The following is a 17,500-nucleotide window of genomic DNA, read 5'->3' as shown; positions in this document are numbered from 1 at the left end:
GGAGTTCAATCTGGGAGAATGAGGTGGTGCCTTTCCAGACCCTCAAGTCATCCAGGATCACTGGGCAGACAGGGAAGCTGGCTGTGCCACAGGGCTGAACCACCAGCATCTCCCGTGGATTCCGTTGCACTGAGGCTGCTGCAGACATGGATGGTTTCGTTATCTTTACAAGTAAGCACTTTGGTGGGAGAGCACTGCAAATGCTGTCAACAGAAAATAAAACAACAAAAAACAAGGTGCAGCGGGCGCAGGCAAACAGTTTTATCAGCGTTTCATTTAAAACACTGGTTTGTCCTCACCGCAAGGCCTGGAAGGTTCAGGAAGCTTCCAAGAGAGATGATCAGACACACACCCCGTTCCAAGCATTCAAGGGCACAGGACAGTGGGAACCAAGTTGGCCCTGAAGCCCACTCAGCGTGAACCAGGCACTGCAGCCAAGCCCAACCCACAGATGTGCTTTTATTCTTGAGGAGAAGCATCTAGAATCTAGATTCAGAAATGTCACATGAGCAGCCCTGAGATCATGCCCTCAGTAACTTTGCCATTATGCGGGAGGTGGGGAGGGGAAGAAACCGCAGAGCTAGACTTGGGCCAGGTCGCCCACTTCGTGCCTGGAGGTTTGTAGGGGGCTGAGTGCTGTCGTCTGGGCTGTGCTTTATTGGTGGAACTGAACTATGGCAAAGCCACTAGAAGCACAAAGTGTCAGTGCGGTCACTGGCATCTCAAAAATATCCTGAAAATGTAAATAAACAGATTCCATATGCAGACTGGAGTGATTTACACTTAAAACATTTAAATATAAATTAAGCTATAACTTAAGTTACAACCAAAAGAAAAGAAAAAAAAAGAAAAACCAAAAAGACACTCAGCAGTTGAGAATGCTGAACACATACACAGGACACCCCAAACACGAGGCCATTAAAGCGATGCCGTTTTCATTGTGCCAACTTTATACATTCATCACGTGCTAGTCCGGCCGGGCCACGCTGCACCGGGCCACATCATGCCGTCTGGCACTGCACTCCGGCCCGGGGCCCGTCATCATCCTCCTCGTAGGCCTCCCTGTGCTGGCGCCAGTTCTGCTCATTGGGATTAAACTCCTTCAGCTCCACCTGATCCATGTCATCTGTAATCCTGACTTCCTGTCGAGGAGGGAGCAGAGCTTCCAGCTGGAGAAGGTTCTCTTGAGACAGCCAGTGTTTTTCAGGAAAAATAACCTGTAAAGGGTGAGGTGGGAAAGAGCAGTTCTTTCTTCCCTTCCCAATTAAGGCATTTAATTATATGTCCCATGAGAATAAAACACATGCACTTACTAAAAACTGTATGATCAGAGCCCCTTTCTCCAGGGGTGCTTTGTAGATTGGCATTCCTTCATTACGCACACATTTCAGGTCCCCGTGCTTTACCACCTCACCTGCCGCAGAGAAGGTTTACTTATGAAACAGGAAGATGGAGGGCAGCCTGGAGAGGTCAGTCCCCGTGTTGGGAGAGCCTGGCGCAGACACCATCACCCCCACAGCAGCAGGCAAAGGCAGGGGTCACAGGGCATCTGACTAAAAAGCTGGTCCCGACCAGAAGGATGCCTGTCAGAGGAACCGGCTGGGTGAGGGGGATGAGAGGGAGGGGGGCGGGAGTGGAACCCTCTCTGACCCACGCACGGGGCTCCTGCAGTGTACCCAAGGAGGAGCGCGCTGAAGCCTCCATCATAAGGTTGGTTTAAAACAGTGAACTGGGAGTCAACACTCAGTCCGGGTAAACGGGGGCGATACCTGTCAGCCTGCCTCTTGCGTCAGGCTGTCACTACAACCTTCCCATGAGTGGGAGGAGAGTGTGCTCCTCACAGACTCAAGCAGAGCTTGGAGCAGGAATGGGCCTCAGAGTCCAGCCAGATCCCACCTGGCAGGAGAGCCAGCCTTCTGGGTGGGGGGCTCACAAGGTGGCTCCGGCCACAGGCAGTCTCCAGGAGCTGGTGGGCTGGATCTTAATTCTACACTTTTTCAAAAGGAATCGTGGGAGTTTAGTCCCCCCAGAGCTCTTGGTTTGCCCCCAAATCTAAAAATATCATTTCCTTCCAAACATGAAAAGAAAAGGGATAAAAGGGTCTCTTTAAAAAGTATGTTCTTCAGCTCAGTAATGAAAATGGACAAAGAAACAAATGTTCAGAAAAAATGGTTGGGGGGAGCCCAAACACTCATTTATTCAGCATCCCACTCCCCTGGATGAACTCTCTCAAGAGGAAATCTTTTGTTTTTTTGCGGTAGGCGGGGCTCTCACTGTTGCGGTCTCTCCAGTTGCAGAGCACAGGCTCCGGAAGCGCAGGCTCCGCGGCATGTGGGATCTTCCCAGACCGGGGCACGAACCCGTGTCCCCTGCATTGGCAGGCGGACTCTCAACCACTGCACCACCAGGGAAGCCCCAAGAGGAAATCTTTTAAAGTATCTCATGGGAGTTTTTAAAATAAAGGGTGTGAAGGACTCTCTCCTTGGGGGTCATTCAGTGCAGGGCTGTGACTCACACGTGGCCCTCAGAGCTGCTGATTGCAGGAGGAGCCCATTAGCTAAATGGCCCCAGGCTGCTGGGCTTGTTATGGTCTTTGCTTTGTTTTTAATAGCTTTTCTGTCTCTTTGCTCCTGTCAGGTGTCACACTTCTTGTTGCTCTCAGCACAACTCCTCAGGCTTCTGCTTCTAACTCACCGCGGGGCAGGGAAACTGTGGGACCAAGCATGGGCAACCACGTGTAAGAGAAGGAAAGAGATGATGAGCCAGCTCTTCCGTGAGGTACAAATCTGCCTTCAGGGGGATCACACCCTGGTGAAGCTCTTAAGGCACTTTTTTCTTTAATCTCCTGATTCTCAGCCATGCTCAAGACAGCCTAAAGGCCTCTGGCGAGGAAGGCACTTCAGTAGCAGAAGAGAGAAGAGGAAATGAAGGAAAGAGAAATAAGCCAAAACAAGAAAAGAGGTGAAAGAAAAGAAGTCAAAACAAGATAAATGAGCAAAAAGAAAAAGCACAAGAGAAATCTCCAGCAGAAGGTTTTCTGGACACCCTGCCCTTCCTTATAACTAAGCAAGGAAATGGGTTTCTCGGGGTTTACGACTTCCTTCCCTCTGGGGCTCACTTCCTCTCTTTCGTCCTTGGCTCCCAGTTTCCCTGTGGCTGGGATCAGCTGGGAGGCAGCAAGGAACACTGGGTTCCAATCCCATGGCAGAGGCCCCTGCTCCAGGGAGCTTGGCCAAGGACTAGCTTTCGCAAAGAAGTTACACAGCACCCCAAAGATGCTGCCCAGCTCATGCTCCCCGAAGGACTGGAATCAGGTCTGAGACAATGTTGGGGGTCTTGGACATGATACCAGGGGTCTTGGGCACACACCCTCTCACAGCCTGTGGCCTAGGGTTTTGTGTGAACTATGATCCCCAAACTTTCCTACAGAAGTGAGGGGAGGAATTGGGTACCTTGGGAGGCTTACAGAATGGAATCTAAAGGAAGGTGCTGTGTTTTAAATTTTCATGCATATTTTCATTATACTGCAGTGCTTTTCCACAATCCTTAAGTATATCTATACACAAACACAGAAATGAAAAATCAAACAGGGTAAAATTTTAACAATAGGCAAATCATACATGCGTGGTCTTCATACTGTTTTTATTTTTACAACTTTTTGTTAGTCTGAAATTGTTTCCAAATAAAAAGTAAAAAACAAAAGCAAAAAAACCCAAAACAAACCTCTGATCAAGACTTGGATATATAATTCCATTTCACTTATACCCAGAAAAGAGGAAACAGAAAAAGCCAAAGAGGAGAGTGGCAGAGAAAGAGAACAGGCCAGAAAGGGGAAGAGAGAAATGGACACAGAGGCAGGAAAGCCCTGGATGGAGGCTGGGGAGGCAAGGTGGCTCACTCTACTGGACTTAGGGTCTTAATTACACTGCCCTCGGACAGGCTTATTGGCTGGTTACCTCCCATCCCAGCTCTGAGCCTATCCCTCTAGCCTAAGCCTCAGATACCCACAGGAGAAGTCACTCCCTAACCCTGTGGCCAGCGAGGGGACCAGAGCGGCACTGCTCACGGCCAGTGATGGGGTCACGGATGTCTGGGTGGCTCAGCCACCACCGCACCTGTCCAGACATTCTTTGACATGGACAACTGACCTGAAGTGCTATTCGGAGGCAGCTTCAAGTTGAGGGCCCCAGCCTGGCCTCTCTCCCTTCTCCAATTTGCCTGGCCTCCTCACAGCCCCTTCCAGGCATGGACTCAACTGCAGTGAACACTAGCCCTCCTGGGAGCTGGGAGCCTGGCATCTACACACATGCTGGCAGGCTGAGCTCTCAGGCCTTTGAGAACCCTTTGGGTCCAGAGGCAGCTCCCTCAAGCTCCTGTGCCTGTGTGCAGACGGGCGGTTCTCTAGAAGCCGCCAAGGATAAGCTGGCAGGCAATGTCTTTTTTTTTCAGGAAAATTCTATGTTAAAATGTCTCTCACATGTAATCGACAACACAGAGGCTAGAGAAACATGGATGAATCAGCGCAGATCACCATTTGATAGAAAAACACCACCTATTATCAGGTGTGTATTATTATACAAAAGTTAATTTTTAGGGCTTCCCTGGTGGTGCAGTGGTTGAGAGTCCGCCTGCCGATGCAGGGGACACGGGTTCGTGCCCCGGTCTGGGAGGATCCCACATGCCGTGGAGCGGCTGGGCCCGTGAGCCATGGCCATTGAGCCTGCGCGTCCGGAGCCTGTGCTCTGCAGCGGGAGAGGCCACGACAGTGAGAGGCCCGCGTACCGCAAAAAAAAAAAAAAAAGTTAATTTTTAAAAAAATTTAAGTTAAATTGGAAGGTTCCAGGTAGAAGTTTAGATCCCCAAGATTCCTGTTTTGAGGCTCTTTCCCCAAAACTGAATTTTTTTCGTGGAGATTATAAAAGAAATTCATAAAATTCTCAAAAGTCCCTAGTGATGACTTTAAATTTAGAGAAAATCAAGTCACACTAACTTGTGCAACAGAAGTCAACCTTGAATGTGAAACCAGGCTAAGCTGCCAGCATCATTATGCCAAACGTACAGAAGAACTACAACGAAACACATTTGAAACATTACCTGATTTGGATGTAATAATAAGGACTCGATCATCCAGTGTTTCTATCATCTTCTTGAAGCCACAAAGGGCTTCAGAAAGCTGAATTTTCATTTTCATGATCAAGTCATGGCCTCGTCTCTGAAAGACACTATGATCCTTCTGATCAAGCACAATTATGACATCACCAGGCTCCAGCTCAGGCTCCTGATCGCCTTCTCCATGAAACAGTATCTTTTGCCCATCTTTCATACCTATGAAACATCATCCCTTTCTGATTAGCCACTTCTCTTTAAAACCGTACTTCCGACAAAGCTTTTGAAGAAGGCTCACAGAGAGCCCTCTGGGGGTTCTTTATTCATCAAACCTCCCAACCTCGTGCAGGCCTGGGGCTGGGATTACCACTGACCAAGAGGCCTCACTCTCCTCGGCATAACGAGGTTCCTCAGCCAAGTGTGCAGCAGGGAGAGTGGGAAACGAGGCCGCCACATCGCAAGTTCCCCGCGCACTCCCCGCCCTCCAGGCCATGCGATGCCACAGCTTGACAGTGCACTGTGAGCAGAAGGTCCCCGCCTGCTTCTTGACGCACAAGCAGCACTGGGCTCTGGGGGCCTTCTACTAAGTCTCTGTGCACACAGGCACAGTGTTCAGTCCCTCCACGTGTGTGCTGGTTTGGGTGTTGATTTGTGTACTTTGGTCTCTCACCTAAATACATTTGCTGGATTAGGAAGCCACAGAATGATCAGGGGGAACAACTAAGAGGGAAAAAGACCCTAAAATGATGGCCCCAGGCAAAATGAACAGCAGGAGGAAGGTGCTAGATTTGGGAGAATCTGCTGCAACCGAGGGGAAATGTGTGGAGAAAAGGGACATACAGCTGTGAAGACTTAGATAAGCTTTTATGGCCAATGAGCGACAAAAGCCATTAGGAATAACACTCCCAGTGACTCTAAAGTAATAGTTTGAGAAGGGCAAGAGAGGGCAATTAACCAAAATCAAGGTTAAGTGACTTCCAGGGCATTGGAAAACCTTACAAAGAAGTTTTGTAAGCAAGAAAACTTTGGCAGGTGACATGGATGGAAATAAAGCCAGGGAGGGTCAATGGAAGATGCCCTGGGAATTGGAAGAACTGACGGCACACTCTAACGGCATTTAAATACCACTTGTGCTGTGTCTCGTTTCCCCGATACCTAACCCTTGTGCCCCACAATCAGCACCTCAGATGCACGTCCACCAGCGTGGGGCGCTACTGCTGCACAGACTCACCTTTCTCCACATGCACCTCGATAATCTTCTTCTCTCGGATGACCTTGGCACCACTGCAGCTTTCACAGCGGTCCTTGGGGTTGATGCGCTCGCCCTGGCCCTTGCACTCGATGCACACGGTCTGGATCTGCTGCACCATGCCCGGCCCGATCTGCTGGATGTGAATCTGCATCCCTCGCCCCTTGCACACTGGGCACTTCTCCACAGATCCCTTCTTCCCACCAACGCCTGTGGGGAGACAGGAACAAGGCTGTGCTCTTCCCTTAGAAGCATCTCTGCTGGGTGCCACCAGAGAAGGATCATGAGCCATGAAATTGGACACTGGGGTTTGAATTCTGACTATTTACAATCATGAAAAGCCATGTGGAAGAGCCTGCATGATTCTAGCCAAGCAGACAATATCCAGATGTTAACATGTAAGCACAAACATTTGTGCGTTTGGCTATACCAAGATAAATTCATTGCTTTAACTTCACCAAATGTGTTTTCTTCCACCCCAGGGTGGAAGAACACACATGCCTACGTGTGACCAGTGGAGACTGGTGAAAACAGCCCTGTCCACAAGGGTGGCTACCCAGCCCAGCCACTTCTCTGTGGGACAATGTGTGACCAAGTCACCAGATCTGACTTTTCTTGAAAAATCAGATTTTTAAAAATTACGTTAATTACATTTACACTTAAATCAAGGACAGCAAACTATGGCCAGCTGACTGGTTTTGTAAATAAAGCTTTATTGGAAGGACAGGTATGTCATCTGCTTGTTTACAGTCTATGGCTCCTTTTTTTTTTTTTTTTTGCGGTACGCGGGCCTCTTACTCTTGTGGCCTCTCCCGTTGCGGAGCGCAGGCTCAGCGGCCATGGCTCACGGGCCCAGCCGCTCCATGGCATGTGGGATCTTCCCGGACCAGGGCACGAACCCATGTCCCCTGCATCGGCAGGCGGACTCTCAACCACTGCGCCACCAGGGAAGCCCAATGGCTCCTTTTGCGATAAGAGTTGAATAGTTACAACAGGGACTGCATGGCTCACGAAGCCCAGAAATACCTATCATCTGGCCCTTTACAGCAAAAGTCTGCCGACCCCTAGGTTGGGTCAACCATTCTTGATTTTTTTATTTTTAAAATAATTGTCAACATATTAAATAAATGTGCAGTCCAAATAAAAAATGTACAGGGCCAAATGAAATGGATTTGGCCCTCAGGCTACCTGTTTGCAATCTCTGACCTTCACATTTAAAAAGATAAATTATTTTTCTCTGAATTGTAAAACAGTAAGAATTGTTTCCAGATCTAAGGGACCAGAACTATGAGACTCATTCAGAAATTCTTACCTTCACATTTCTCACAAATTACATTTTTCTGGAGAGCCAATTTCTTTGTGACTCCGTTATATAAATCTTCAAGAGTTACAGACAACTGATGTACAACATTCTTGCCTTACCGAGGGAAAAAGAAGACCAATTAGTAACACTGTATTAAATATACCACTGTATTAAATACCACCCATATGACCTTTAGTGGTATGAAGTCTCAAACTGTGCCTGTGTCATTCATTCCCTTCCCTGTGGGAAGCAATGCTTGCTTCTGTTACACCTGGCCCATCCTCTGGCCCTTTGCCAGTAGGAGAACTAATACCCTTTCTAGCTATGAGCTAATTATTCAATCATTTATAGATGTCAAAGACTTTCATCTTTATTTGCTAAAACAAATCTGAGAATGAGAGATCAATGAGGAAACCCAAGGCAATGTTAACCAATGAGATTGGTTAACTAGGTTCTCCCCATGAAAGGAGCCCTTTCCTTATAGATGATGCACGAAGTCAGTCTCTGGACCTTTAACTGAAACTCTTCCTTGAACATAACGTCCTTTAATTTTTGAGCCGTTCTGTGTCTTGTGGCCAAGTGGGAACTCTTTCATCTGTGGAAATCTTGTCTGTGCATCCAGGACAGTGGGCCTTTCAGCTTCAGGGTGGGAGTCTGTCTGCTCTGGCACCATACCAGCCTGTCAGGACCCACAGCATCAGGTCCCTCTCTGCTGCCCATAGGGCTCTCGAAGTCACCGAGATGCTGTCCTTGTTTATTGGCTGTCAACTTTGAGAGATGACTTAATTAAGGGCGTGAAGTTGTTCATCTCGAGACAGTGAGAGAGCTAGGCAAGAGGATACCCAAGGTTTTAATCACATCCACACTGTCAATTATATGAGCAGGCAACATACCCAGAAAACAGGGTAAGGATTTTTCCCTAATAAACCCTTTGTGATTTTCAGCACACTGTACTCACAGAATTGACAGCCAAGCTTTTCAAAGCTCAAAGTCAATTATAATGTGAGAACAAGTACAGCCTTATTTATCCAGGGGCCTCTTGTTGACCTCAAACCACCCTTCTTAAACCTCAATGCAGAGCTTATCTTGATTTCACCCAGGATTTTAATAAGCTTGGGTATCTATCTGGTTTTGAGGTCCAAAGCAGAGTATCAACTGTAAGCAGGACAGGGGAAGGGGGCTATTAGAGACCACTGGTAACACAGGTGACAGTCCAGAGCCTGGCAGGAGGTAAAAGGTATAGAAAAATTAGGAAGAACAAACCCAGAACTCAAAAACGGGGGCCTGGGGCCATTTCACCAATAGCTAAGTCTCTCAATTCACCTCTGGGGATGAAGCTGCTAGTCCTAATGCATTCTGAAGAGACAGGCAAAGTAGTTTCTTTTACAAAGATGTTCAAACATCAAGGGGTAAATTTTGTTACCTAGAAAATCTCCTGAGCAGGCTGAGAAAATGAGGCCACACTGCACATGGCAGAGCCCCAGCCGGAAATAGAGCCCGCGGGCCCTGGCCCAAGTCAGGAGGCCTGGGAGGAAGCGTGCAGGAGGGGAGAAGAGCACTCTCGGCAGAGGTGTCACTAATAACCACAGGAGGTGCCATTTATGTCCCTTAGGAACATAAATGGAAACTGACCCCAACAAAAGAGAAAAAGAGGGCAAGATGAACTTGAACTTCCTCCTTTCTCCTCACCGCCATTTGCTCCTTTTTTTTGAGGGGGGGGGGGGCAGGGCACACCATTTGCAGGATCTTAGTTCCCTGACCAGGGACTGAACACAGGCCCCAGCAGTGAAAGCACCGAGTCCTAACCCCTGGATCACCAGGGAATTCCCCATTTGCTCCTTTATATGTGGTGTTGGGAAGGTGTCAGGCAATTAATTGCTAAATGCACTAAGAGATTCCAGGTAGACTAAACAAGCGACGAACTAAAGCTAATGATCCCCAAACATGACAACTACACCCTTTTAAGGCATGATCTGTCCTGATTCCAGCAACACGTACAATTTGGAAACTATAAAACTTGCTTAACGTCTTTCAAAGCAGTTACCTCTTCTCTCTCTAGCCATCCGTCCTCCGCCACCAAAGAACATGTCAAAGATGTCCATGGGGGAAGAGAAGCTGGGGCTGCCTGAGCCTCCTTCCTTAATTGCCTGCTCGCCGCCCTGGTCATAAATGTCCCTTTTCTTTGGATCTGAAAGCACTTCATATGCCTGGGATATGAGCTTAAACTTCAAAAGAAAAAAAGAGAGATTAAAAAGAGAAGGTTTGAGTTGTTCATGAAGCAAACCCACCATATAAATGCAATGACAGAGGGATTCTACACCCAACCCCCAAACTAGCAGGTCTATATGTTATCTGAAACCTGACTTTTCCATTTAATCCCTTTGTAGAGTGGGATACATAGGGCAAACATGACTAAGGGATGAGAGGCAGGGCCACTGCAGAGAATAAGGATACAGAGCAGTAAGGAGGAGTTTCTCCCTCCTCAGGCTGCACCAGACAGGAAGAAGTAGAATGGAGCTAAGATATAGTGAGACCAGGCCAGAGCTTAACCTACAACTGGATAAAGCCCATGAGGGCTGCTTTCCAGCTCAGGAGGGCTGCTTTCCTAGGTTACTAGCACAAAATGCAACTACAGACATCCTGTGAGCATCCATCCGCATGCGGGCTGCAGACACTGTGAGCAAATCTGTCCTGATCTCCCTCCAAAGTCCTGCCCCTCCCATAGTCTCCCCCATAGCTCACTTATTGGCAATTCCAAAACCTCATTTCCTCTCCCTCACATCTTATCTGTCAACAAGTCCTTCTGGTGCTACCTTCAAATGTCCATCTCCAGTACCCTAAGACAGAACACCCCATGTGTCACATGCCTGCCAAAAATGTATCCTGGAATCCAACTGTAAGAAAAGAATCAGAAAACCCAAACTGAGGTATATTCTGCAAAACTAAAAGACAGGAAAACTAAATGCAGTGTGTGACCCTGGATTGGATCCTGGACTGGATCTTGCACTGGGGAAAAAATTGCTACAAAGGACACTGGAACAACTGGAAAAATGCGAATTTTTTTCTCAATGTTCAACTTCTTAAATTTGATAAATGTACTGTGGTTATGTACAAGGATGTTGTTTTCCCAAGGATAAACATTTAGGGCTGAAAGGTTATGATGTATGCAACTTACCCTCAAAAGCTTTAGCAAATAATAATAATATAGGGAAAGCAAATGTGACGACCTGTTTACAATCAGTGAAGGTACGTGAAAGAAAGGCAGGTGTTCATTGTACCACTCTCACCTTTTCTGCAGATATATGGAAGTTTTTAACATAAAATCAAAACACCACATAAAATATCCAAAATCCATCCCTTCTCACCACTACCACCACCACGCCCGCCCTGGCGGAGGACACCCTCCTTGGCCTGGATAGCCACAGTGACCTCCTCACTGGACTCCCATCTTCCGCCTTCACCTCAGCTTTCAGTCTGTTTTCTGCACAGCAGCCAGAACTTGCCAGCCAATCACGTCAGTCCTCTGCCCCAAGCCCCCAAGGGGCCTGGCTCACTTGGAGTAAAAGCCAGTTCTTATTCTGGTCTACAAGCCCAAACTGACACCTTTGACTCCAGCTCCCCGCAATTCTGCTCGTGCGCCATTGGCCTCCTTGCTGTTCCCCAATACCAGAGCACTTACTGCTGGGATGGTGTCCCCACTGCAGTGTCAGCTCCATGAGGACAGGTGGTTAGGTCAGCTTTGTCCACTGCCATATCCCCAAACCTAGAACACTGTCTGGCCTGTAGAAGGTACCTGGTAAATACTTGTTATATGAATGGCTCAGTTCTGGGAATTGAGAAATGAATAAGTGAGATAGGGTCTTCGCCCTCCAGGGGAATGGTTTAGGAAGAAAAAAAAAAATACAGAACATACAGGAAAAAAAAAGTACTTTGAATATACAAATATGGAAACTGACAGACACTAGGTTTTCTCTTGTACTACAGATCCCCGATAGAGATCTAATAAGTAACTAATAAATAATAAGTGATAGCTAATAGATAATAGCTAACAACTGGGTAATTTAAAAAACTGTCTTAGAGACATCAGAATCATACTCAAGGTAGTTAGGTCTTTTGGTGCGTTGATTCTCCCACCATTTCTGTAAAGAAGTAGGTATCGTTCACCACCACTCCTTTCCACAGAAGGAAAATAAGGTGTAGGGATTAGGTGCCCGGTAAGGAAGATCAGAAAACAACCAGGCCAGGCTGCCCCCAGGGAGTCTCTGGGCCTGTCTGTACTAGGTAAACATGCTTCAAGAGAATGTCCATTAGAAACACTCTGGATAATTGAAAGACTTTTGCACTTACCAGAACGGATGATTACTCTAAAAAGGAAAAGTAATGCCCCGTCACTTGGGGCATTCAACCAGAGGCCAGACCTCACAAAGGGGCGGGACTCCCACTACCCTGGGGGTGGGGGTGGGGTCTCAGCACTCCAGAGTCTAATTCAGTCCCTGCCTGACCCTCACCCATCTCACAGTTGGAGACTAGTCCTCTGACCAGCTCACCTTTCAGACTGTAATAATGTGCCACAGTTCCTTTAATAAGATCATTACGCAGCTGGAAAAATGGCTTTGGAGACTATGTAGCAACTGGGGAAAGTATTTACTATAAAATATTCAGTGGTGAGGAAAAAAAAAAACCCCTGTGTGCCAGGATGACCATGTACAATCACCCTGGAGAAAGCCTGGAAAGAAACACAAGGACAGCAGTTACAGTGATGTGTACTTGGCGGGTTTTTCTCAATATTCTGAAATTTTCTGCACTGTTATGCTCTCTTTTATGATTTTTTAACTTAAAAATATATTATTCAAACTAAAAGTTACAGTAGGGCTTCCCTGGTGGCGCAGTGGTTGAGAGTCCGCCTGCCGATGCAGGGAACATGGGTTCTTGCCCTGATCTGGGAGGATACCACATGCCGCGCAGCGGCTGGGCCCGTGAGCCATGGCCGCTGAGCCTACGCGTCCGGAGCCTGTGCTCCGCAACTGGAGAGGCCACAGCAGTGAGAGGCCCGCGTACCGCAAAAAAAAAAAAAAAAAAAGTTACAGTAAAATTGGCCAAAGGACCAAACTCACCTCAAAAGCTGGCTGGGGTTAATAGCCAAGAACATGCCCCCTATCACGACCCCTGAAAGGGACTCGCTTACTGACCCGCTGCCCGTGTGTCTTTCAGAAAACCAGCTGCAGAAAAGTAGAGACTCCATACAGAACACCTGACAACAAACACCGGCTGCCCAATGCTTAGCAACACAGGACAACAGGCCACAAAACAAAGACCAACACCATAATAGCCTTCTCAGTTGCCCTGGAGCAAGGGGGAACGGACTGGCTCAGTCTGTTTTTGAAGAGACATTAATAAAGTGACAAACTTGGGGGAAAAAAATTAAAAGGTTCCACCTATGAACAGACAAAGTGGACAAGAACTACACACAAACTTGCACAAAAAAGAAAAGGCCTACACAGTGTGCCCAGCCCACAGCAGGACCAAAAAGGAGGTATCTGGTGAGTGAATGAATGAATGAGTCCTCTCTAGGGAACTTTACAGCAGTTTCTATAAATTGTGTCCCCAGTCTCCTCAAACCCTTTCGTTTCTAGGGAATACAGGTAGCAAACAAGGAATCATAATTAAATGAGGATGAGGACTAGACCAGTGGTTCAGCCTATGGTCAGAGGTCGGAAGAAGTTTTAGCTGAGAACTAAATTAAAGGGTTTTATCCCCTTCATGGAAGGTGGGAAGGGAAAAGTATTCCTGGAACATCACAGAACCCCCCACCTCTAAGCTGAAAGGGACCCGCCAGACACTTCAGGAGCCTCACGTAAGTGACACAAATTCAGTATCTGGCTATAAATAAATATTAGTTTAAAACAAATCAACCACCTCTGCCCAGACAGGTATATGCAGGGCAACACCTACAGAAATGTAGTACAGGTTAAGTCCAATTTAAAAAAAAGCTTCAGAACACCAAGAGCAGACTCACTCCAATGGCACACAGCCATGACTTACTCTTGGAGAGTGCCTGAACTCACTCTTGGAGAGATCTGACCTGAACCAGGGTCAGAAGGCTTTCCCATGTGCCGCCTCTGAAACGTGAAATTAGAAGCCTGGGTGCGCTCTCCTTAAAGGCTACTCACAGAAACAGCCTACAGTGAATTTAGGGAGCACATCTATGAATCACCAACACCACGTAGAAAGCCAGTGACTTTAAAAGCTACAGTAAGCCACCTAAATATAGATGAGAAAGAACACGAGTAACAGACAAATGGTCTTCCAGGAAAGCATTTTAAACTTGTGACAGCGACACTCGGCACCTGTGGCTAAATATAAATATCCTATCACTGTTGCCACCCAGCCAACCTTCTTTAGGCAGGTTTCTCCAGCTTGGAAAAGCTAACACAGACAGGTATTTTGATACTACAGTCGTTTCCACGAGTCTAATGCTAGACAGGTAATCTATGGCTTCAAAAGTGGCCCAGGTGTCACTGCTATCAGCTACCACAAAAGCCCCACCTCCCAAAAGCCATCTAGGATACCCCAAGTTTTATAAGAAAATGGCAAGAAGTCAAAGGAGGAGTGGGAAGGCCAACAAGCTTTCCCAAGGATCAATGCCTGATCTTTCTAATCACCTATTCTGGTGGGTAATGAGCTTCCTTGGGCATAAAAAACAGGTTGACTCTTTCTCTGTGAACTGGATGAAAAAGTTTAATTTAGGCCTCTATGATGCAGAGCATTTTTCAGCCTATTATTATTGGTACTTAGGATCCACTGCGGGTCATTTGTCACAGGAAACCTGTAATGTTCATATAAAATGATGTGTCAGGTTAAAGATCTCCATGTCCCTGTTTAATAAAGAAAAGGTGATTATTCAATGTCTGACAACCGTGATCAGGCAGGAGACAGGCACACAGAACAAATCCAGTCGGCCATTCTCAAGAAGGACACCGGGTTTGTCCAAGGTACTAACTCAGATTAAAGAAACTCACCTCTAGGGCTTATGCATCAACAGGGAATATGAGCAAAAAATAATTCAACCCCGGTCGTCCCCAGCAAGTACACAACTTCTTCTGGTCGCGTGTGCCTCAGTTTCCCGGCTTGCTGGCTCCTTTCCGACAGGAATGCCCACAAACCCTAGGAGAACTGGGCCCCCACGTTTCAGTCCCGGCCCTCCCCGGCGTTCGGAGGGGCCCTTGTGGAGCGAAGGGAGGAATGAATGGGCTGCGCGGGGGCTCACGAGGGGTCCCGGCGCCTCGGGCCCCGGCACCAGCCCAGATGCCCAGCCCGGCGAGGCTGGGGCTCGGCGAAGCGCCCTCCAACTGACCGCGCCGCGCCCCCTCCGCCTCGGACCACCCCCAGCCCCGGCCCCGCGGCGTGGTGCGCGGCACCTGGCGACCGCCTCTCCAACAAACGCGGCTCGGATTCCCCGCAGCCTTCAATAATTCACAGCCCCCGAGCTCCGGGCTGAATAATTGACGGCGGGCCCCGCGCGAGCCCGGCCCGCACCTTCTCGCCCTCATCCGGGTTCTTGTCCGGGTGGTACTTGAGCGCCAGCTTCCGATAGGCCTTCTTGATCTCCTCCGGGGAGGCGCTGGGCTTCACCCCCAGGATGTCATAGTACTGGGTCTCCTTCACCATCTTTTCTCTGCGGGGCGGGGCGGGCAGGACGGTCAGCGCGCCCCGGACGCCCCAACCGGGCCCCTGGCCCGCGCCCCCGCCGCCCGCCCGCGGGTCACGGTCACGGTCACGGTCACGGCTGCTGCCGTTGCCGCCGCCGCCGCCGCCGCCCGGGGCTCTCTCCCGCCTGCGCCGGGATACCCTCCTCTCTCAGCTCCGCCGCACTCGAGCCGCCGGCTCCTCCGCGGCGGGTTTTATTCGGCGCCGGCGGAAGGTTCCGCAAGGAGACAGTGACGCCACAAAGGCCCAGAACCTTCGCGGAGGTTCCGGCGGCGCCTGGAGCTGACTGGCTGGGGCGCTGCGGTGGGTTAGAGGCCCGGACCCCCGACGCCCCGGCCCGGCGCGACCTCCCGGCTCACCCGGTCGCCTGTTCCTCCGGCCTGCAGTCTGAGTACCCGGAGCTCCAGTTCTGACTGCCGCCCCGGGCCATGTTGGGGGTCTTGGAAGACGGCTTCGGAGTGGAGGGCGCCTTCCGACGGCCGCCCCGCCACCCCGGGGCCGTCCCTTTTCCCTTGCGTGGGTCCGTGGGTCCGGCTGGCTCGAAGATCAGGTGGCCTGGAGGGCAGCGTCGGCGGGAACCCTGCCCCGAGGGGCTGGACTGGGAGGGCTGCGCCCTGCTGTCCCCACCCGGCCTCTCCCTGGGGGTGTGGCCGCCCTCTGTTTGGTTATGTCCCGGATGCGCCCTGAGGCATGCCTCGGATTGTTGCGTTTTTGAGGGGTTTGGAGTGGGTAGGGGCCCTCTACTGTGCTGGAGTCGCATTTCCTGAGGCCATTTCCTGAAGCTGCTGGCGCCCCCCGGGGCATCATCAAGGCTGAGGTGAGCCTAAGCCTTCCAGATACGTACAGTGGTGCTTTGCTGGCTCCAGCTGTGGACGGTGCTCTCTCAACTGCCCATAACTGGGAAGCCTTGACGTCCCCCAGATGTGGGGAGTGACGCCCGTTAGATGTGAGCAGTGACGTCCCCCAGGTCTCCCAAAGGTGGGCAGTGCCCCCTCCCCTCCAGAGCAGGCTCGTGGGCGCAGTGGGCGTGGGGGTGGGGTGGGAGAGCGGTTCTGGAGACTGCAGCAGGACCCTCACTGCCTGGTACAGTAACGGGTCCCTGACTTCCTTTTGCTGTGCCCAGCTCCCAGCAGGTGCCTGGTAGCAAGGATCACCACCCACTGCAGGAACGTGGGCGTGGGAAGCAGCACTATCAGAGAACTGCAGGCCTTCTTGCTCCAGCCCAGCCTTGACTTCTGCCGATGGTACACTGCCAGGGAGGGTTGGCCACTGCTCACCTGTCTGGGATCCCTTGGCCTCGTTTTGGGTCCTGTGGCTGAGGCAAGTACTATCCCCTCCTCCACGTGTTCAGTGGGGGTGAGAAATGACTTTTAACTTGCAAGAGAAAGTAAGCTGCTCATTTCTGTTCTTGGAGACATTGCTTTTTCCCTCTCAATTAGACCTCTGAAGAGCAGTAACCTTTGGCAGAGGTCAACAAACTTGGTTCCATCCCCAGATGTTATTAACTATATGAGCCTTAGCCTCTCTGAGCTTGTTTCCTCATCAGCAGGACACGGTCATTGCCGCCTGCCTGCCTGCCTGCCTTCCTCACAGGGCTCTTGCAAGGATCACATGGGATGATCACTGTGAAGGCTTCTAGCACACAGTGATCATCCAAATCTCGAACCTGGCTGTTCATAGGGATAACCTGGGAGCTTCTAAAAATCCCAGTGTCCAGGCTGCACCCCAGTCCAATTGCACCAGCACTTCTGGGGGTGGAACCCAAGCATCAGTACTTTTAAAGGTCCCCAGGTGATTCCACTGAGCAGCCAGAGCTGAGAACCACTGCCCTGCACCACACATTTATCCAGACTCAATAGTCTGGACCGGTGACACTGGCAGGAAGGGCATTTGTGGGTGGTCAGAGCCTATAGGCATAGAATGGGCCTATGAACTCTGGAACCAGTGAGACCTAGGTTCCAGTTGCTACCTCTGGCTGCCTGACCTTGGGCAGGTGATTTAACCTTTCTGAGCCTTAGATTCCTCAACCTTTTTATGGGGAAAATATTAAGAGTATCTACCTCATAAGCGCCTGAAGCCCCTGGCTCATAGTCTCATCACACGATGATGCATTATATTCTTTTCACTTTTATCTA

General features: G+C 49.5%; 1 protein-coding gene across 3 annotated transcripts; it reads right to left on the bottom strand.

Annotated features, from left to right (window-relative positions):
* Window positions 1-163: 163 nt before the first annotated feature.
* DNAJA4 (DnaJ heat shock protein family (Hsp40) member A4) lies at window positions 164-16,510 on the bottom strand. 3 transcript variants are annotated; one of them, XM_079911996.1, is made up of 8 exons: window positions 15,725-16,510; window positions 15,195-15,333; window positions 9,703-9,883; window positions 7,668-7,772; window positions 6,338-6,565; window positions 5,095-5,325; window positions 1,314-1,414; window positions 164-1,217 (listed from the first exon to the last, which is right to left on the bottom strand). In XM_079911996.1, the coding sequence occupies exons 1-8, from the start codon at window positions 16,123-16,125 to the stop codon at window positions 1,002-1,004; spliced, it is 1,602 nt and encodes a 533-aa protein (XP_079768122.1). In that variant the 5' UTR covers window positions 16,126-16,510; the 3' UTR covers window positions 164-1,001. The 3 variants fall into 3 exon arrangements, with proteins under 3 accessions (XP_079768122.1, XP_079768123.1, XP_079768124.1); XM_079911997.1 differs by lacking the exons at window positions 15,195-15,333; window positions 15,725-16,510 and adding an exon at window positions 12,206-15,032 and having other exon boundaries at window positions 9,703-10,552; XM_079911998.1 differs by lacking the exons at window positions 7,668-7,772; window positions 9,703-9,883; window positions 15,195-15,333 and having other exon boundaries at window positions 15,725-16,071.
* Window positions 16,511-17,500: the final 990 nt, after the last annotated feature.

This window comes from Stenella coeruleoalba (assembly GCF_951394435.1).
Source record: "Stenella coeruleoalba genome assembly, chromosome: 2".
Taxonomy (NCBI): Eukaryota; Metazoa; Chordata; class Mammalia; order Artiodactyla; family Delphinidae; genus Stenella; species Stenella coeruleoalba.
Note: the sequence above shows the minus strand (reverse complement) of the source record. Positions and strands in the feature narration are given on the sequence as shown.